At 58.9% G+C, this 20265-nt stretch overlaps 4 protein-coding genes across 7 annotated transcripts in view; 2 read left to right on the top strand and 2 right to left on the bottom strand.

Annotated features, from left to right (window-relative positions):
• Window positions 1–20265, bottom strand: part of URM1 (ubiquitin related modifier 1) — a 58533-nt gene that overhangs the window by 6204 nt on the left and 32064 nt on the right. The gene's annotated exons all lie outside the window — the stretch shown is intronic.
• TOR2A (torsin family 2 member A) lies at window positions 92–4656 on the top strand. Its single transcript, XM_056504955.1, has 5 exons — window positions 92–255; window positions 551–816; window positions 1909–2084; window positions 2421–2548; window positions 3085–4656. Exons 2-5 carry the CDS (start codon window positions 610–612, stop codon window positions 3327–3329), a joined length of 756 nt encoding a protein of 251 aa, XP_056360930.1. The 5' UTR covers window positions 92–255; window positions 551–609; the 3' UTR covers window positions 3330–4656.
• Window positions 5018–7685, top strand: PTRH1 (peptidyl-tRNA hydrolase 1 homolog). Of its 3 annotated transcripts, none has more exons than XM_056504953.1 (5): window positions 5018–5285; window positions 5706–5925; window positions 6090–6189; window positions 6817–6862; window positions 7272–7685. In XM_056504953.1, exons 1-5 carry the CDS (start codon window positions 5220–5222, stop codon window positions 7455–7457), a joined length of 618 nt encoding a protein of 205 aa, XP_056360928.1. In that variant the 5' UTR covers window positions 5018–5219; the 3' UTR covers window positions 7458–7685. The 3 variants fall into 3 exon arrangements, with proteins under 3 accessions (XP_056360928.1, XP_056360929.1, XP_056360927.1); XM_056504954.1 differs by having other exon boundaries at window positions 5103–5234; XM_056504952.1 differs by lacking the exon at window positions 5018–5285 and having other exon boundaries at window positions 5478–5925.
• Window positions 8868–16326, bottom strand: CERCAM (cerebral endothelial cell adhesion molecule). 2 transcript variants are annotated; one of them, XM_056504940.1, is made up of 14 exons: window positions 16266–16326; window positions 14980–16070; window positions 13319–13439; window positions 13022–13139; window positions 12809–12943; window positions 12517–12721; window positions 12324–12443; window positions 12132–12208; window positions 11850–11956; window positions 11614–11746; window positions 11310–11437; window positions 11030–11233; window positions 9925–10161; window positions 8868–9254 (listed from the first exon to the last, which is right to left on the bottom strand). In XM_056504940.1, exons 2-13 carry the CDS (start codon window positions 15497–15499, stop codon window positions 9927–9929), a joined length of 2103 nt encoding a protein of 700 aa, XP_056360915.1. In that variant the 5' UTR covers window positions 15500–16070; window positions 16266–16326; the 3' UTR covers window positions 8868–9254; window positions 9925–9926. The 2 variants fall into 2 exon arrangements, with proteins under 2 accessions (XP_056360915.1, XP_056360916.1); XM_056504941.1 differs by lacking the exon at window positions 16266–16326 and having other exon boundaries at window positions 13329–13439; window positions 14980–15258.

Genomic DNA, 20265 nt, shown 5'->3' with positions numbered 1-20265 from the left:
CCTGCCCAGGGGGAGGCGGGGCGATACGGGCCGGGCCCCGCCCCTTGCTACATGGCTCCGCCTCTTCCCCATCCGCGCGGGGCACGCTGGGAGTTGTAGTACGGGCGGTGCGGAAGCCGCGGCCGCCATGGCCCCCGGAGCGGCCCCGGTCCCGGTCCCGGTCCGGGTCCTGCTGGCGCTGTTGGCGGCCGCCGCCCGCCCCGCCGCTGCCTGGGACCTGTGGACGCTGCGCTGCGGCTTCTCGGCGGACTGCGAGTGCGGCTTCGGGCCCGATCTGCGCGGTCAGCGGGAGCGGCCGGCGGGAAGGGGGTCTGAGGGCAGAGGGGGCCCGGGGCGGGGGGCGCGCAGCCGCCGACAGCGGGAGGCAGCGGGCGAGGGGATCCCGGGAGCCAGCGCGTCTCCAGGAGAGCCTGCCCGGGGGCGTCCCTGGGAGCGGGGTCTCTGGGCTGTGGGGCCGTCGGGGCTGACCGGGCCCAGCGGGGCGGCCCCCAGCGACGGGACGAGCGAAGTCAGCCCTCGTTCTCCAAGTCCTGGTTTCGCTTCGTTTCAGGTCTTGAGTTTGACTTGGCCACGAATCTGGTGGGGCAGCCCCTGGTGAGGCAGCAGGTGATGAAAGGGGTGAGAGAGTTCCTGGAGAACCCGAATCCTGTGAAACCCCTCGTGATGTCCTTCCACGGCTCGACAGGAACAGGCAAAACCTACGTGAGCTCCATGCTCATCCGCTATCTCTTCCAGAGGGGGCTGCAGAGCCCCTATGTTCACCACTTCTCCCCCATAGTGCATTTCCCGCACGCTGAGCACATAGAGCAGTACAAGGTAAGGGACACCACTCAGCAGTGCCACTTGACCGGGGGGTTTTGGCTATATCTGTCTTGATGCTCAGTACATATGTATTCAAGCTGTTTCCCGAAGTGCAGTAGGAATAAAAGCTCATTGTTTTACCCTCTCAGACAAACACAGCTGAGTGAGTGGCTCCATACACTGGCTGAAGGATCCACTAGTAACCGCTATATACTCAGTTATTACTTTCATCCTCTCCACAGCAGTCCTTGCCCTAATCATGTTCTCATTCTTAAATATTTACACAGCTCTTTGACCGCATAAACAAAAGTGCTTGGCTTAGATAAAAGGCAATAAAATTTTCCCATTGCTTTCCAAACAGCCTGATGGCCGTAAAAACCTGTGTATCACTAGACTTGTAATCCCCTCCTCACAGAGCACACAGCTTCCTAGCAGCAGCTCCAGACTCTCCATGGTGCCATTCTGTCTCTTAGAGCTGAGAAAAGAGAGAAATCAAAATGCCAGATTCTCAGCACAGTGGGGATTCAGCACACCTGGACCTTTATTTTCTGGGTGTTTGGAGAAGTTATTTGTTGTATTGTGTCCTGAGAGGAAATGCTTTTGGAAAAGTAAATCCCTTCCTGGCTGAAGTGCTTCAGTTAGGAGTTACACATGCCCCCAGGCAATGTGAGTGGTTTTGTGAGGGCTGGGAAGTACCTTCAGCCATGATAAAAAGCTGTTCTGGGTCAGTGCAGGCACATGTTTCTGCATCAGAAAAGGAGCTGGCAGGAAGCTGGGAACTGTGTAGATACAACAGGGAAGGAGAAAAATGTGGGGAGCTGTAGGAGTCTGAATCTTCAGCTTTAGTGTGCTGCCTCCTCCTTTAAATCTGTAATAAAAGACCTACAATGGGCTTTAAAAAGCTGGTAAACAGCCACTGTGTGAAAGCCAGAATAAAGGGACCTCCCCAGCACTGGGTCTTTGAGCTCTGAGTGTGTGGTGCTGTGCAGGGACACGCTACTCTCTGCACCTTTGGCTCTGCTTAAGCTCCTGCCTCAGCCTTACTCTGTGGTGCTTGAGCTTTCCTCGCCATCTCACTGCCTTACAGCTTGGTGGGTGTTTTTATAGGAAAGCCTGAAGCGCTGGATCCAAGGGAACCTGACAAACTGTGGACGGTCAGCGTTTCTCTTTGATGAGATGGACAAGATGCACCCAGGCCTGATTGATGTGATCATCCCGTTCCTGGGACCCTCATGGGTTGTGTATGGGACCAACTACCGCAAAGCCATCTTCATCTTCATCAGGTGAGAGGCCTCTCCATGAGGCCTTCCAGCTCACTGCTGCTCATTTGGGCAGAGGTTGCACCTACTTCAGGGCACACACTTGTTTTGCCTTTCCTTCTCCAAGCCTTGAGCCTCTCTCTATAAATGCCAAGAGATGCTGTCTCACTGTGAACAGACAGATCTGGAGAGCGTGAAAAAGCCTCCTCTGCATGTTATTTGGCTGCCTCTACAGGAGTTATTTTGGACCAGGCAGCTGGGAGCTGCTGGCTTGCACTCTGCAGGCTGGTGGGTGTCAGGTGCCACCTGAGACACAATTTTCCTGGTTATACACTGGATAAGCCTCTCATTCTTGTGCAGCAATGCAGGAGGGGAGCAGATCAACAACGTGACTTTGGCTCTGTGGCATGCCCGCAAGGACCGAGAGGAAATCAGCTTGCAGGACCTGGAGCCAGCCATCTCCAAGGCCGTGTTTGAAAACCCTCAGAGTGAGTCCATGGAGCTGAGTTCCTCCTGTAGCCTCACAGCCCAGCACAGGCAGCCAGGCCTGTTCTAGGAATCCACACAAACCACCTGCCACCTCCCAAATAGCCAGAAAGGGGCAAGGGGGTTTTGAGGAACTGGAACTGCCATCCCCTTGAGGTTTTCTGGTGAAGGGAACCAGCTTCCGAGCCAGCACACCTGTTGCCATATTTAGCAAAGTTCTTTGGAGACAGGTGTATCTGCAGCTGGGGGCTGGCAGGCAGCACAGCACATTTGCCAGAACAGCACTGAGCTGTATCAATCCCCACTGCCTGCCCTGATCTCCTTGCCTTGCCCTTAGCACAGGAAGCAGAGTGCCATTCCTGGAGAAAAAGTCTGTTTTTGGGGGGAGGTGACAACTGATGGGTTCAACCCTCTCCTTGTACAAAGCCAGCAAGAGTATTCAGCAGAGTATTTTGGCTTCACATAAAGCAGCTCTTTGAATTGCAGGGACTGCAGAGATTCTCTGAAGGTAAAACCTTCTCTTCCTTTCCTTGTGCAGGTGGCTTCTGGAAATCTGGGATCATTAATGAACATCTCATTGATTTTGTTGTGCCTTTCCTCCCACTGAAGCACTACCATGTAAAGCAGTGTGTCATCAGCGAGCTTGTCCAGCAAGGTCTCGAGGTACGCCCGGGTGTCGTCCAGGAAGTGGCTGACAGCATCCCCTACTTCCCAGAAGAAGAGAAATTATTCTCATCAACAGGCTGCAAAACAGTGGCCTCTCGCATCAGTTTTTTCTTCTAGTCACTGGCAAGGGCCTCTCTCAGATCCATGTGGAGCTAGAAAGGACCCAGGGCTGGTGTTTGAGCAGTGGGAATGGTGTGTCACTCTTCACCAGCACAAGTGCTCTCCTGCTGAGCTCTCTCCAGCCCCAAGGAGTCCACTGCAGGATGCAGCTGCAGGGCAAGGTGCAAATTATGTGATTTAAAGCACTTTACTGATTCACTCTTGGCCAAGTAAGGGTGGATCCACCACCTGAGATATCTGTGATGACATGAGGAAGATGCTGAGAGGGTCTGCAGTGTCAGGGAGGTTCTCACTCTCTCAGTAGCACCCACCTGCAGCTCTCCCCACTTCTGGCAGCTGTTGATACCCAATACCTTAGGATTCTGAGCCCACAGAAGAATATTTCTTCCTTACAGCATTTTAACAGCTTTTTAAAAACCTTTTCAAGCATAGCTGTGCCTCAGCTCCTTGGCACAACTTGAATACTGGTGCTGACTCCTGTAAACACCTCTACATGACAACAAAGTTTTTTTTTTTAAGGAAGTTTTAGAGCCACCCACATTCCAGGTTCATTTTGCTGTGAATAGGTGCTGGTAGGGACCAGCTTCAACACCAAGTGAGGGTGGTAATGTGGGAGAGATCAACACCTGATCTGCCATGAACCAGGCTCCCCTACCACCCCTTCATCCATCTTTCCCCTAAGGGCCAAAGGATTTCCCTGTAGCAAACCAGGACAACAACAACAAAAGACTTCTTGCTTGTTTCACCAGTCATGAAGAATCTCATCCTACCTCCAGTGGAGCCCACAGTGCTGCTAACGGTTTTGAAAATTCCTTTTATTCAGTGGTAGTTTCTACAGCAGAGCTGGTGCTATGAGCTGTGGAGCTTCTTGTAAACCTTCTGCTGGTCAGACTTGCAGGCTTTGGCTGGGTCAGCACCCATTAAGCTTCTGGGGAGTGTCACAGTGGGGGACCTGGGGACAAGTTAGAGAAGATTAGTGCTCCAGGCTACCAAGCATGGGATGCACAGCCTGGCTTTTGCCCAGATTTTAATATCCTCTTTGCTGTTAGGGAACAAGAGATCAGAGGAACCAGTCTTTCACTCACTATTAACAACCTGCATCAAGGGATGGGGACATCTTGCAAAGCTTCCAAAGCTTGGCTTGTTCCCTGTATGGAAATGAGCTGCCAGTAGACCATTCCAGTTCCAGGCCCTGATCTTTGGGGATTTTAGACACCACCCAAAGGCTTCCCCAAGAGCTGGCCCAAAGACAGAGGCAAAAATTCTGCCTCTTCCAAAAATAAGACGCATTTCTAATTTTAAAATAAATCTTTTAAGAACTAAACGGTTGAGGTTTTTGCATGGATTCCTGACTGCAGGTAGTGTGGAAGGACTTGGAGGATGAGCAGTTTCACAGTGATGTTGTGTCACAGTGCCCTGGAAGAAAGCTCTGCCCTGCTGACAGGGTGAGGACCCACGCAGGATGAAGGATGGCTTGGGGAGAGGTGAGGAGTGATCCCCCATCCAGCCGGATCCCAAGGGCCGGCACGTGGGTGGAGACGGAACAGGCACAAACACACAAAGCACGGGGCCAGTGCTGGGCACTCAGTGCTCCTGCAGGTCCCTCTGCAGCGCTTCTCCCGGCTCGAGGCGGTGCCCAGGCCGCGGACCCCAGCAACGCGCCTCGCCATCCCTACCGCCTCTAGGACTAGCCGGCCCGCGGGGTGTAATCACAGCGGCGACACCGCCCCCGACACCGCGACACCGCCCCCGACATCCCGGCACCGCCCCGCCGCCCGCTAGGAAGATGGCGGCGCTGCCCGTAACCAAGATGGCGGCGGGGGCGAGGTGACATGAGCAGGACGTTGAGCGGCGCGCGGGCGTGACGTCACGTGGGCAAGGAGGGCGATGCTGGCGGCGGAGGTGGCGGGGAGCGCGCGAGCGCTCGTGGGGCGGGCGGGGCCGCGCGCCTTGGTGAGGGGGGGAGCGGGGGCAGCGGGGCTGTGAGGGCAACGTGGCTGTGAGGGGAACTGGGGACAGCGAGGCTGTGAGGGAAGCGCAGGGAACTGACTGTGAGGCGAACGGGGGCAGCGGGGCTGTGAGGAGAGCGCAGGGAGCCGGCCTGTGAGGGAAACGGGGGGCAGCGGGACTGTGAGGGCTGTGCCGGGGTGGGATCAGGTAATGGACGAGCACCAGCGCGATCAGGGCTGTGAGGGAGGCACCGAGGGAAGAGGGACTGAAGGGAATGCAGTGGGGATTGAGGCTGTGAGGACCCAGCCAGCTGTGGGCAGCATGGAGGGAGCAAGTCTGAGACATGCTGGGGGGATCAGGCCCGTGCAGGGGCCAGGGTCTTCATGGTTCCCCATCAGAGCCCTGTTGACACCTGTCTCGCAGGTGGCCGGCCTGGGAAACTATGGGCTGTGGGGCACACGGCACAGTGTGGGCATGGAGGTGCTGGATCGGCTGGCCCGGCAGCTAGCGGTGGCCGAGGGCTGGCGAGTGGACAAGCGGTGCTGCGCTGATGTGACCCTGGCCACAGCCCACGGCCTGGAGCTGGTGCTGCTCAAGCCACGGAGGTTCATGAACCTCAATGGGCTCAGTGTCGCCAGTGCTGGTGAGCAGCTGGGTCAGCCCCAAAGCCTCTAGTGCCACCAGCCCCCTGTGACATCCCTGCTGTCTCCTTGCCCTCCATGGCTCACTACTGCCCCACTCTGCAGAGTCAGGGCCTGGTGAGTCTGTCTCCCACTCATTTCTTAAGTTGTGTTTCTGTTTCTAAAGCTGAGATCTACAGCCTTGGCCCTGGAGACATTTACCTGGTTCACGACGACCTGGACAAGGCCCTGGGCAAGGTGGCAATCAAGCTGGGAGGCAGTGCAAGGTATGGGGTATCCCCAGCTCTCTGATTGTGTGAGCTGGTTTGAGGCTTTAACATATCCATACAGGCTCATGGGCTGTTCTTGGCCCCATCCCACCAGCCTTGCAATCTTTCAGCTCTTGTCCTGGGCTTGATCCATTGCAGAGGCAACAGCTGGCTGTTTGGGCTGCCTCCCAGTCCCTGCCCTAGCAGGGAGGGCAGGGAGCCTCCTGGAAGCAGCTGTGGGCTGGATTCAGCCCATAGACAGCACCACGTGGGCTTTTTATAGCACTGTGCCTCCACCATGCCTGCCCAGCGCCAGCTCCTGGGGCAGGCTGCAGACATTTAACCTAGGAAAGCTTTTACTGTGGGATGGGGCAGGTATGGTGCTGGGCCCCAGTGCTCAGTCACACATGCACCAGCTGCAGCAAGAGTTGACATGCACACAATGTGCTGTCCCAGCCCTGCTTCCCTCAAATGGCCAGCCAACTGCTGCGAGCCCCCGGGGCTGGATGTTCCTGCAGAACCAGGACATGGGGACTGCAGCCCTTGGCTGGGACCACATTCCCACATTCCTGCAGCAGGAGACCCCAGCACTATACGGGGGACTCTCTTACAGGCTAACTGTGGATTTTCTCTTTCTCTCCCAAGGGGACACAACGGGGTCCAGTCCTGCATCAGTGCTTTGCACTCCAATGTGAGTGGGCCTCAGTGGAAGGGGATCAATCCTGCGCTCCCCTCAATGCATGGCTTGTTAACCCACTCCCATTTTTCTGATTCCACTCAGACAAGCCCCTGCTCCCTTCCCCCCTTTTCTTGTTCCCCTTCTTCCTGGAGGGCTGTTGTCTGTTTGGCCGCTATGGAGGACATGGAAACAATTAGCTTGAGTGGCTCTGCCAGGCCTGGCAGGAGCCTGGGATCTCGGCACAGCTCAGCAAAAGCCTCTTCCAAAATTATGTTTCTTGGAGCAAGCACTCAAAACCACCTGGAAAACATTGATGAGCTGCTCCCTTGCTGCCCAGCCCCATTCTCAGCACTGTCAGCTTGCCTAGCTCTGTCTGAACACTGGAGGGGACGCTCCCCCAGCTTTCTTCCTTCCTTCCCAGGAGATGACCCGGCTCAGGATCGGCATCGGGCGGCCCGAGGGTGATGTGACAGTGCCCAACTATGTCCTGTCTCCGTTCAGTGCTGGGGAGCGGGAGAAGCTGGAGCAGATCCTGGCCCAGGCAGTGACCTGCCTGCTGGAGCACATCCAGAGCCGAGCACCTACAGAGCCAGGGGACAGGGGCTGACACAAACCCCCGGGGACCCTTGTGGCTGATGGAAAGGTGCTGTGGGCTCTCAGGAGTGACCATGGTGCGGAGCAGAGCTGGCCCAGCCGGGCAGCCTGGCTGGGTGCTGGGGCAGCCTCCTTCCATCCCCACACCAATCCAGGCAGCTCGTGTCTCACTCGTATCCCTGCAGAGGCTCCATACCTCAGTTTGGCACAGAAATTTAATAAACCCTCACCCTGGCTCTGCCCTGCTCCTTACTCTCTGCCATGCGCCACCTGCTGAGCTTGGGTTGTCCTTGGCACTGCAGCTTAAATCCATGTTCCCATCCCTGTTCAGCACAGTCTGGAGGGAGGTTTCTAGTGAGAAATGGGCAGCAATAGGAGCTACTTCTGTAGAGTCCAAAGGCACTTCAGCTTTGTTGAGAAACTGGCAAGCATGAAGAGCCTGGAATCTCGTGGTGTGCTGCTCCCACTGAGTTGCTGCAAGTTTCAGGGCTGGCCTCACAGTGTTTTTGGAGTTCAGTGATTTTGGCCAAAACCATGGAGTTTCCAACAGCTGCAGGAGTTCTGGCTTCCCACAGACCCGTTGCAGGTCTCGTGGTGGAGAAAGCAGAGTGAGGCAATGTGTCCTCACCTCTGCTGCCTCCCAGAGTCTTGGGCTGCGTCAGCAGGTCCTGCCCAGCTCTTTATTCCACGAATACTGAGACACCCAGCAAAGGCAGCTCCTCTCCTGCATCCCAGCAAGCACTGGAACAAGCACTGGGACACTTGATACCACAGTGTTGCGTTTGCTTCCATCCTCTGCTCCAGCTGGCACCAGACCTTCTGCTCCATCCCCAGCTCCTGAGCTCCTCCTGGAGCACTGAGATTGCTTGGGACCAGGGGAAAAGCTGGGAAACAAAAATGTACCCAACCTGTCATCCCTTCCTTACCCATGTCTGTACTGGCTGGGACCCTGCACTTCCAGAACAGGCACTTGGCCATCTCCCATCTCCCCGTCCTCCAGTAGATCCACTTGGATCTTCAGGTCCTGTGTCATCTGGAGCTGTTTGTTTTCCTTCAGGAGATCCCTCCTGTAGCTGTTCAGCCTGCCCCAAATGATGCTTTCCTGAATCACTTGGTAGTCTCAGACTCCAGGCAATGAGTTATCTCATTGTGGGTATCTGCTACCAAGGCCTCTACCTGCTACTCCATCACCTCCATTTCCAGGGGAGTGCTGAAAATGCCACCCACCTTTTCTACCCAGACCCCAAAGGTGAGCTTCAGTCTTCTTTCCCACCCCACCTTTCTCCTTCCCCTCTTTCCCCCTTACAGATTTCATTCCCAAAGTTCCCAGCTGGGGGAACTGCCAGACCTTTGCCCTGCAGCACCAAGATGACCCCAGTGGGATAATGCCCTGGGAACTTGGGGCAATGCCAACACCCAGCACTTCAGCTCAGTCAGCTTTAATCCTCCCTGGGCTTCCACCCAGGCACAGCATGAGGGACAAGCCCGGTCAGTGGCAGGAGGCCGCCATGGGTGCCAGCCCAAAGTCCACTCCCCAAAGTCCAGGCTGGTGTGAGACGACAGAGTTGGGATCACTTGAGACTGTCCTGGAGATGTGTCCTCAGCAGAGATGGAGCACAGCGCTCCTCTGGTGTCCCCCCTTGGCAGGGAAAGGCTTTCCTGGGGCAAATCCTGCTTTGGGTGGATTCATCACATGCAGATTCAAAGAACCCTCTGGGTCTCTGTCCAGGGCAGCTGCATCTCCTGAGTGGGAATGGGCAGTGTAAGGTCCTTGCCCACGGTGGTCCCAGCTGGATCACACTCCCTATCCCTAGGAGGCATGGATGGACACAGACATTAGTGGTCATGGCAGGAGAAGCCCTGACATGTTCATGCCTGCAGCCGAGGCAGTGGGAGGGCTGTTTTCCAGCCTCCCCCGGTCTGGCAGCTCTCAGGGCAGTTCTGCTGCCAGGACAAGCAACTTCAGTCAGGGAAAGTCTGACCCAGCATTAACTGTGTCTATGCTGCCCTGGGGCTGACCCAGTGTGGGTCGCCTGCCTGTCTGCATGGCCACCCCACAGATGCACAGCTCCAAGCAGACCCACTTCTGAGGGGAGCAAACAGTGCTGGGGTGAAATGTTCCCCTGGGACATGCCCCAGCTCTTTGCACACTGAGGAGACTTTTTCAGCAGGCAAAGGAGTGTTCTCTGTTCCTCACCTGAGCAGCTGGGGAGCAGCATGGACTCAGGGAGATGGAGGGCCCTGTCCCCATGTCTCCTCCAGCCCAGTGCAGCCCCGCATGGCACATCTGTGTCCCCACCCCTTTTCCCACCTGGAAGAGACAGTCTGACCCCTGTTTCCCCATACTCTGATGGGGAAAACTGCTGCCCCATGCCAAAAACAAACTAGGAATGTGGGACACATCTGAACATGGCATTTGCAGGCAGATGCTCTGTCCAGCTGCTCTGTCCCTTGTGCCTGTGTCTCACAGCCTTGCTCACCATCAGAGTTCGTCACGGGCCGTGGAGCGGAGGTGGCCAGTACTGCCCCGTGAGTCTCTCAGAGTCTTCTGTGAGCCAACCCAGTCAGTCTTCTTGGCATCATCATCCCAGATGGTGGAAGTCTCGGTGTCACTCAGCCAGTTGCTGTCTCCAGCATAGTGAGTGGGATAAACCAGGAGGGGGTGAGCTGAAAACACCAGCAAGTCCCGTGGGGAGAAGTGCCGCTTGTAATCCTCGCTGGGGAAAGTGGAGCAGACCCAAGAGGAGAAACTGGCTTACAGAACATCGCACAGAGGAGAAAAAGCACTGGGAAAACCGTATCACCAACCTGGGGCTCCATGCAGGGCAGGGGATGGGGAGGGATGTGAGGCATGACCAGGAGCCGGGGAAGGCTGGGCAGGGACTGTGGAGGGATTACAGAGAGGACAGAACCTGTCGCTCCCCTTTAGCTGGGGCCGGCTGTTGGCACAAAGTGGGTCTCTGGCACAGCATCCAGCTGGCCCCAAGACAGGGCCGTCTGGTGCTGTTATGCCTGCAAGCATGGGGCTTCCAGCTGCTCCTGGTGCACATCCAGAGCACTAATCTGTCTCTCTGTCCACCTCTAGCCTGCCTTTTACATGCCTGATCCCTGTGTTTCTCCAACCTGCTCATTGGGTTTCCCAATCCCTTCTCTCCCAGGACACCCACCCACTGGTGCTCACTCACCCCCTAAATCGCCTCCCTCTACCCAGACAAAGCCTTACTGCTGACTCCCACCCCAGAGAGGGGCATGAAAGTGCTCCAAATTGGGGCTGAGACCCCCAGGCAGGGGCGGGGGACCACACAGCCCCCCAGCACCAGGGGACAGGGGCCAAGACCCTGTGCAGGGCCCACACCAAGCCCCAGCTCCATTCCTGTTCCCCCACTCCATGATGGCAGAGGGCCATTTTCCAGCAGCCAGTGGCCAGGCAGCAGCCGGCTGAGAATGAGCTCATGCTACAGATGTTTTCCTCCAGCATGAGTAACGCCTGCAAGGGGGGGAACTGGGTGAGGTGGTGACGGCAGAGAAGAAACACCCACACCGGCATGGCCAGGCCAGCACCCTCCTGCACAACCTGATTCTTACTTGGGGTGCTTGTCATACATGATGGGCAGATATTCATCCACCGGCAGCATTTTGGAGAGTGGTTTTGTGGCCAGCAGCTTCTGTGCCCCATGGCGGGAGATGGCGTAGGCCAGTGTCCAGTATGAGTACCCGGCCACCACCAGGTTCCGCACGCCTTTCACAGGTGCCTCATCCTCGTCGTTCACCTGTTTCCTCCCCAGGTAGCTGTTGGGTGGCCAGGGAACCATGAGAGCCAGCACTGGGGACCCTCACCCCACATCCCCCTGGCCCCAGCACCTACATGAGGTCCCAGTCCTGCTGTGCCTGCTCCAGCTCCTCCATTAGCCGCTGCAGCCGTGCTGGGAAGGCGGCCTCGAAGCGCACATCATCCTCGAAGACCACTGACTGCTCCAACCCCCGGGACACGATCTGGGGAAGGGGACACAGGTGCAAGCCTATCCCAGCACCACTCTGGGCCATACTGGGGCCACTGACCCTGCAGGACACCCCTTCACCCCAGGTCCTCCAGACACCTGTGATGCTCACAGGGTTCCTGCCCACTGCTGGTGGCCCTTAGGGACCCCATGGCTGCTGTGGCCCCATACCTCCTTCCAGATATTGTAGTGGCTGAGGAAGCAGCCAACCTCGCCCTTGGTGAGTGTGCGGCCGGAGAAGGGATCATAGTACCCGGGTAGCAGGTCCACTCCCAGCACCTTGATGTCACTGCTGTTGAGGGTGCTGCAAGGCACGGGGCTGCATCTGCAGGGTGTCCCCCCAGACACTCCCTGTCCCCTCCCCAGCGTGAAACCAGGGGACTGGCTGAGTGGTCCCCCCACGTCACCTGCCATCCACAGCATCCACCACCCGTGGAATGATCTCCAGCTCCTGCAGGGATGCCAGCATTCGCTGCCGCCGGTCTGGCCTCCGCACCAGGTTGATTAGGAAGATCTGGGAGGAAGAACCCCAACAATAGGGGATGTTGTCATGGGAGACACACAGCCTGACTGGCTACTGCAGGATGGGGACAGGGGCTTGGGATTTGCCATGGATGGATACAATCAGAGAGAGGGACACAACCAGAGGGATGGGCAGAGGGACATGAATGGCTCCACTGGGCACTTACTTCATCGAAGCCCATTTTTGTGAGCGGCCTGGGCATGAGAGAAATGTGCCTGGAGCGCTGCATGGGGGGACCATCCACTGTGGAGAGAGGAGAGACTCTTCAGCAGAGCCCAGATTCCCCTAGCTGGGAGCTGGGGCTGACAGCCCTGTCAGGACCTGGAGGCTCCAAGACCTCCCCACCCATGGCACTCACCCATGGCCTCCAGCGTGAGATGCACAAAGTTGGCATGCTCATCCTCCAGCGTCTGGTGGGCCTTCACAGGAACATTGATATAACCAAAGCGCTGCTGGTTGCACACATGGACCTCTGCGCCTGTCGGGTGAGACAGGTGAGCAGCACAGCCCCCCCCAAGCCCCTGCACCCCCAAAACCCCTATCACCCTCACCAGCCTCCTGGCAGGAGTAGGCAAAGACAATGATGTCATCGAAGGCCCAGGTGTAGTTGGGATGGGGCGGGTAGAAAGCCAGTTGCAAGGTCTCCTCCTTGCGCAGGTCAATCAGGAAGGTGGCATAGACCATGGGGACACGGAAGCAGCCCACCCGCTGCCGGTTCTTGGTGGGGAAGTAGTCAGGGGTCCGGCGATAGAATCCCTGCAGCACACCAGCACAGTGCCTCCATGGCAGAGGGCTCCTCCACCAAGGGGGTGTCTCATTCTCCAGGGCTTTCTGGGGACGTACCTGGGGTGTGATGCCACACCAGAAGTTGGAGTAGAAGGTCTGCGAGTCCAGCATGGGGGCCACCACTGACTTGTTCTGTGCCATGAGAAACTTGACGGTCTGGTTGTTGGTTAGGACACTGTCAGTGTCCATGAACTGTGGAGACAGCACAGATTCTGGAGACATGGAGAAGCTCACCTCAGCCCCCACTCCACAGTGCCCCAAGCCCCTTACCAGGATGTAGTCTGCCTGCTGCTCCCGGGCATAGGTGAGAGCTTCCTGCTTCAACTTCATTATGTTTTCATAGCGTTTGTCACTCCAGTGCTTGGGACCAAGCTCATCAGGGTAGGAGCTGGGCAGGGGGAGGCAGGGGTTAACTCGCTGGGAATGCACAAACTCGGTGCAGGCTGTTCGTGCCGGCAGGCTGAGTCAGCCCCATTCTGCTTCACTCCTCCTGGTCCCCGGCCAGGGAGAGTTGATGCTGCTCCAGGAGCCCCTTACAGCCCACACCTGCCCCCACCCGGCACTCACCCAGCCTCACCTGGGCTCCTCTTGCACCTTCCAGACCACCGAGTGATAGTCCTTCCCCACCGCCCCCAGCCACTCCTGCAGCATTGCCGTCGTGTTGTCCGAGTTGTGGTCTGTTGCAAACCTGGGATGAGGGGACATCAGCCTCTGGGGATCCTCCTCAAGGGACAGCCAGGACCTCACCCTGCACTAGAAATGCTCACGGGGCCAAAAGACTGAGCCAGTGGCAGACTTGCTTGGGAACGTAACATATAATTTGAAGTCTGCACAGGCGGGAGGGAGAACGCTAACTGGTAATTTCTTCCTCGGTGCCACAGCCAGCCAGGCTGTTCCCCGGCTTCCTCATCCCTGCAGCCCAGTGGCAGCCCTGGACATGTTCTCACCCCAGCCTTGTGACTGCCAACCATGAGCACTGCAGCACGGCTTTGTCGCCCAGCCCCTGCACCCCACATCCCACTACTCCAGCAGCGAGAGGAAAGGGCTCAACAGGCAGCAAAAAATCTCCCTTCCTGAACATTCCCTCTGCCGGGCTCTATCGCCGTTCCCAACAACCCGTCCTCACAACAATGTTCACAGGGACCCCAGCACAGACAGAGCCGAGCCCACCTTGCACTGGACCAAACCCCAAGTTCCCACACTCCTTGGCACCCTCGACCTGTCAAGGAGCCCTGGGACAGGCACTGCTGTCATGGGGATTTGATTGGTTTCAGGGGACAAGGCAGGATCTGTGTCCCTCCAGCTCCACAGGCTGCTCTTGAAACACCCTGCAGGGTTCTGCGATTCCCGGGGGCGCAGCGGTAAAGGTGAGGACCCCCCTTCCCCTTCCCCTGCCAGCAGTTGACCCCAACCCTGCCAGGATCCCCCCAACAGCCTCCGCCTCAGCAGCTGCAGAAAAGTTTCCGACAAGTTCAGGCGAGAGACGGCAATGGCGCAACGAGGAGACAGGAGACTCCACTTCCAGCCAACCCCCGGCACGGCAAAGGGGGCTTGGGGGTGTCTTTGGGAAAGGGGGGCTGAGGGTGAGCCCTGCAGGGAGGGGGAAGGCACTGCCTGTCCCTGATGATGCAGAACTCCCTTGTGCCCAGGGTTCCCTCCCTCACCAGCCCCACAGCTTCCTCAGGGGGAAGGTGGGGGTCCTGCCCCTTCACCGCGGGCAGCCCGAGAGTCTCCCGGTTCCCTGCCGGGTCCCACACACGGGGCAGAACCACCCCTAACATTTTAGGGCTGGGGGCGCTGCTACCCGGGGTCCGTGTTCCTCCCGAAGGTCCCTGCCCCCTAAAGATCCCATTCCCCCGCAGGCCCCCATTCCTTAGAATCTATTCTGTGCACCCAAGCCCCCGTTACTCCAAGATCACCCCGCGAGCCCAGTTCCCCCACTCTCCTCAGTTCCCCCCCGCACTGTCCTTCGGGTCCCTGCTATCCTTGGCTCTCCATTCCACTCACAGCCTCCCTTATGCCCCAGGACCCTCCTTCCCCCGCACTGTGCCCATGCCCCCGGGGCTCCCCGTTATCCCCGCGGTCCCTGTGACTCCAGCATCCCGGCTCCCCACAGATGCTCATTCCCCCACAGCCTTCTCCTCCCCTAGGATCCCCGCTACTCTCCATACCGCGGGATGCCCACTCCCCCCGGAGTCCCGGCTTCCCCTGGGGTCCCGCTCCCTCACCACAGGGCGATGCTGCCCGCGGGATAGTCCAAGCGCTCCAGGGCTCCCAGGCAGTGCGGCAGCGAGTGCTGCGCGTTCCGGGCCAGGAGGGCGAGTACCAGGCGCGGTGGGGCTGGCCCGGTGCCGGTCCCGGTGCCGGTCCCGGTGCCGGTCCCGATGCCCAGCAGCAGGAGGAGGGCGCAGAGCGGCCCCGCGGCGCCCATGGCGGAGGCGGCGGGCGGGGAAGGGGCGGGCTGGGACCCGCCGCGCTCAGCGCACCCCCCGCCCCCGCCCCCGGCCCGGCCCCGCCGCCGCCGCAAGCCCCGGGGGCCAGTTCGGGTCGGGTTTCCTTAAATAGAGTCGGTATCTGTGCAGAGCGCCGCACAGCCCACGGCTGAGACACCGGGGGACACCCCGGGACCCCTTCCCCGATGATGCTCCAGGGGAGCATCCATGTGCCCCTGACCAGCGCACAGCTGGGTCCCCACGGTGCCTGCACGGCGTGGGTGGGTGGGCAATGGGATGGGGGAAGGGGGCTCATGGTTTGGGGGAATATGGCCAAGGGCGCTGGTTGCCGGGGACATCATCGCCAGGGGGGTTCATTGACAGGGGAATCATGGCCAGAGATGCTGAGAGGGGCTTGTATGGCGAGTGGTGGCTGAGTCGGGTCATGGCTGTCGCCCTCACCAAGGCAGCCCACCCCCCGAGCCGTGTCCCACCCAGGCTGTCTCCATGGCTGACCATTCGCAGGCCCACGGGCGTGTCCGTGACGTGTCCGCGCCGCGGGCAGGGGCAGGCCCGGGGCCTGTGGGACGTTTGACCAAACCCTCTGGTTTTCCACCCAATCCATAAATACAGCTGTCAGCTCCCAGAGCGAGCGCAGGCCGGGCGGTGCTCACGTCCTGCGGGGCGGTGGCTCTGTGCTCCCCAGCAGCAATGCGGTGGCACCGGAGCCCTGGTGAGGGACGGGTGGATGCCACACATGGCCCAACCTGTGCCCACCCGCACCGGGGTGAGCAGTGCCCCAGCAGCTGCTGTCGCTGGCTCCCTGTGTCCCCCCGGCTCCGTCAGGGTGCAGCAGAGGGGTCGGGAAGCGAACAATCCAGGAACATCTGAAAGAAGCAACAGAGAGGGCAGGGGACTCACAGGACCTGGCAGTGACTGCAAGGAGAGAAAAACGCTGTTTACAGCCCCGGCTCGGACAAGTATTCCGGGAAGAGCTCGGCGCCAGCGCAGCCGGGAATTCCCAGCCATGGAGCACTGCGGGAAGGGCCAGGCGCCCGAGCGCCCAGCACAGCCGGACCCACCCGTGTCCGTGTCGGGGCTCCAGCCACGTGCCTGCCCCGGGAAGGCTGAACGAGGGGCAGCTCCTCCGCCCTCCGCCGGAGCCCTGGAGCACGGCCCCGCAGCGCAGGAGGGGATGAGGGCGGAGCAGAGCAGAGCAGAGCAGCGGGGATGCCCACGGAGCCCGCGGCCCCCCCGTCCCTCGGGGACACCCCGCCGGCACCGCCCCCGCCCCGGCCCCGCGCTCGGCCGCTGCTGCCACCTCCCGGCTCTCGGTGGGGAGCCCGGGCTCTGTCCGAACGAGCTGATCCCCACAACCCTCTCTCCCCGCCTTTCTTCCTCCCTGCATCCCATCGTCCCTATATCCCTGATCCTCACACCCCTCCAGCCCTTCACCCCTCCATTCTTTCACCCCTGCTCTTCTTCATGCCTGCATCCCTTTTCTTCTTCATCTCGTCATGTCTTCATCCCTGCATTCCTTCCCTTCTTCATCCCGATCTCCCCACATTGTCTCGGGCTCACAGCTGGACCTGCCCTTGCCCTGGCACCCCGCACAGTTCAGCCACCCGAGCACAGCCATGGCCCCGCTGCCTGTACAGCTCTCCAGCACTCTCTGGCCGTGAGCTCCAGAGCAGAGGAGAGAGGGAGAGACTGCCCTTCCCACAGCCCCATCACCCCCAAAGCAGGCAGAGGAAGGGGGGCCACTGCTGTGACACAGGGAAACTGAGGCACGGGCCAGTGAAATGTGCTGCACACGGGCTGGGACTGGCAGAGGGACAGAGCATCCTGTGCCTGTCCTGCCAAGCTCAGCTGGGATCAGAATTATCCCTGCCTTTGCAATCCACCTTCCCTCCACATCCTTACTGCTGCCAGACCCTCAGAGCCCACTGAGAGCAAAAAGTGACCCCTTACAAGCAGTTTTGGGCATTCAATAAAAAAAACAGCCGTGGATGAGCTCGGGGAGAAGGGGGACATGGAGATACTTGTCGGGGGTGTCCTCAGGGGGACAACCCCCCCAACTCCGTGCTGTGGCTCACATTTCCACCTGCATCCCACAGTACCCCTACACCATACTGCTCACACAGGGCTGTCACAGCTCCTGTGCCCCAGGAGGGGGACTGGAAGGCAGGTGGCAGGTCCCCACGGGGCCCAGAGTGTCCCCATGGGGCTTGGGACATCCCCATGGCTCCATGCACTCAGGGTGATACCTGCAATACGGAGCCAGCCTCAGGTCTGCAAGCATCCTGCCTGGAAAACCACCCTCCCATCCCCAAGGCTCCAGATAGGAGCAGCTCTGCACAATGTTTACAGGAGTATGTTCTCTCTCTCTATTTTTTTTTTTTTTTTTTTTTTTTAAATAGGAAAAAGTTGCTTTTGGACCCAGGGATGAGGATTTTGGTTACCTCCCACCTCTCTCCACCCCTTCCTTGAAATCTTCTAGGATTTTTAGCAAAACCTTTGAAAAGTTCCAGTTTCCTCAAACGTATTTTTCTGCTTTAAAAGGCTCAACCTTGGTTGCAAAAGGCAAATATATAAAGATATGTGTGTGTGTGTATATATATGTATCTATAAATGCAGATATTCTGTGTGTGTGTACACGGCCAAGTCCCTCAGTCAACAAAAAAAATTTATTAATCTTTTTTTTTTTTACAGAGAAAACATCTTGGGGACCCAACTAGCTGCCCAAAGTCCATGGTACTCCCAAGGGTCTCATCCCCACACTGTGACACTGCCCAAGTGATGCTCTCCCATCAGACATGACTTCTCCAGACCTCCCCTCACTTACCCAGCCTTAAAACATTAGCCCTATTCCCTGCTGAGGAAACTGAGGCACAGAGCCCTCCCCCCTGCTTCCCAGCCCCCCAGCAAGTGCCTGTCCAGGGGAAAATCTGGAACCAAGGGAATCCACCATATCCTCTGCTATGCAAACCCTTCATCCTGCACCATTCCAGCTGTTCCAGATGTTTTCAGCACTTCCCAGCTGTTGGGTAGCTCAGGAGGCCAGAGCTCCCCTCTCAGCTGGGTGTTCCTTCCAGGTCTCTGCTAAACCCATCACATCCATGGGCGCTGCTCCACTTTCCTCCTTGCAGGCTGCTTCTGCAGCGAGCAAAAACTACAGATCTTCCCACACACTAAAATACAGGGGAATTTATGCCATCTTGGAGGGATTTTGGTCATCCTGGGAGGGATTTTGGCCACCCTAGGGGATTTTGGCCCACCCAAGAGATGTTGTGCCAGAGGAGCTGGAGGCTGATGGGAACAGCATTTTCTTCCTGGCTGTGGGGAAGTAAATGGGGCAGTGACACCCTGCCAGTGTCCCCCAAGCCTCAACCCACTGGGAGACCCACTGGGGTTTTCCTGCTGGGCTGTGAAATTCGGGGAGTGTGAAGGCTTCCTGGGGGTCCTTCTTCACATCCTGCTGGGAGCAGGAAGCCAGGGCCATGCTCCACTCCACCTGCAAGGCACTGCCACACTTGGAGCCACATTCGAGCCCTGCAGTGGCCAAATCCTGACCCTTCTGGGTGGCACAGCTGGTTCAGCCTCAGAATGGTCCCTTTCTCCCCAGTCTGGACCACACCTTTTGGCTTCAGGGCCAGCAGTGCCCTGGCTCTGGGTGTCAAAGGGGACCCCAGGCACCTGTCAGTGGGACAGCAAGGGGAAACTGAGGCAGGAAACCAACGCTAGGTTGTCAGTGGGCACGGAGAGGCTGCACACCCTGAGGCTTCACTCCAGGGACAGCAGGGAGCTGCCCTCTGTCCCCCCAGTGCCACCTCTCAGAGGGACAGTGACAGAGGGGTACCCGATGGAGCGGGTCCCCCCTGTGATGTGCTGGCCGGTGCACTCCCGTCCCCTCCCTCCTCTCCCCGCAGCCGGGCTGACGGTCGGTCCCGTCCCAACCCGGGGCAGCTGTGACCGAAAACAAAGCTGTCCCCTTCGGCACAATACCCCTCTGTCCCCCCCCAGCTGCTGACCGCTGGGGTGGGCAGTGGCCGGGCTGGAGGCGTCGAGGGGCCGTGCCAGGCCCCCGCTGGCAGGGGACAATGTTGGCAGTGATGGAGAGTAGGTATTTCAAAAGGTTTTGTTTTCGGGCTGACCCGCCGAGCCGGCGTGACCCCGCAGCCCCCCACCCAGCCCTGCTCCTCCGTCCCAATAGAAACCGGCCACATTCCTGACCTCGAGAGGGGGGGGGGAAGTTTCAAACCTCCCCGGGAAGGAGACAATGGGGGTGTCAGGGCAGTGATTTAGGAGGGGGGGCTCTTTCCATCACAAAGGCGAGACAAAGGCGCTCGGCGCTGGGAAAGGGGCTTCGGCGGCGGCTCAGGAGAGGGGCCGTGGTATTGTGCCTGGCCAGCCGCCCTCGGCAGCAGGGCTGCCAGGGCCCACCGGGTCCCACTGGGTCCCATCGGGTGCCAGCAGGTGCCACTGGGTCCCATTCGGTCCCACCTGCCGCTCACCCCAGTCTAGCGCAGCCTTCCCCGCGGCCACCCTGGAGGTCACAGTCTGGTTGCTTCGTGGATGTCACCGCGACCCAGGACAGGAGGGAGTGAGTCCCCATCCCCACGTGGGTTGGCCGGGGCACCCCCTGCTCCCCACAGCTCCCCAGGGACCAGCCCATGCTTTGGGCACCCCGTGGTTCAGGGCTCAGGCTGGGGCCAGCCCTCCATGGGCAGCTCCCTGACCCAGAGCCCTGAGCTCCCCTCCCCGTCAGCCCTCCCGGGTGTCCAGGCTTCCATTCTCCTCTGCAGTGGCCATTCCCGGTTCCGAGGGCCGGCCAGGGATCAGCAGCTCCTCTGTGAGGAGCTCAAAGGGGCTTTGTGCACCCCGGGGCTGCCGGCACCCAGCACCACCGGCCGCCGCCGGCACGGGCACCGCGCCGGTGCCCACCCTGCCCACACCTCGCAGCCTGCGCCCCCCACAACCCCCCTGTCTGCAACTGCCTCCTGTCCGACCCTCCTCCTCCATCCCTGTGGGTCTCAGCCCCTAAACAGTGGCATAACCGCCCCACAAAAAAAAAAAAAAACA

The sequence above is a fragment of the Oenanthe melanoleuca genome, chromosome 17, assembly GCF_029582105.1.
Source record: "Oenanthe melanoleuca isolate GR-GAL-2019-014 chromosome 17, OMel1.0, whole genome shotgun sequence".
In the NCBI taxonomy this organism is placed as follows: domain Eukaryota; kingdom Metazoa; phylum Chordata; class Aves; order Passeriformes; family Muscicapidae; genus Oenanthe; species Oenanthe melanoleuca.
This window is presented reverse-complemented; position numbering and strand designations above follow the sequence as displayed.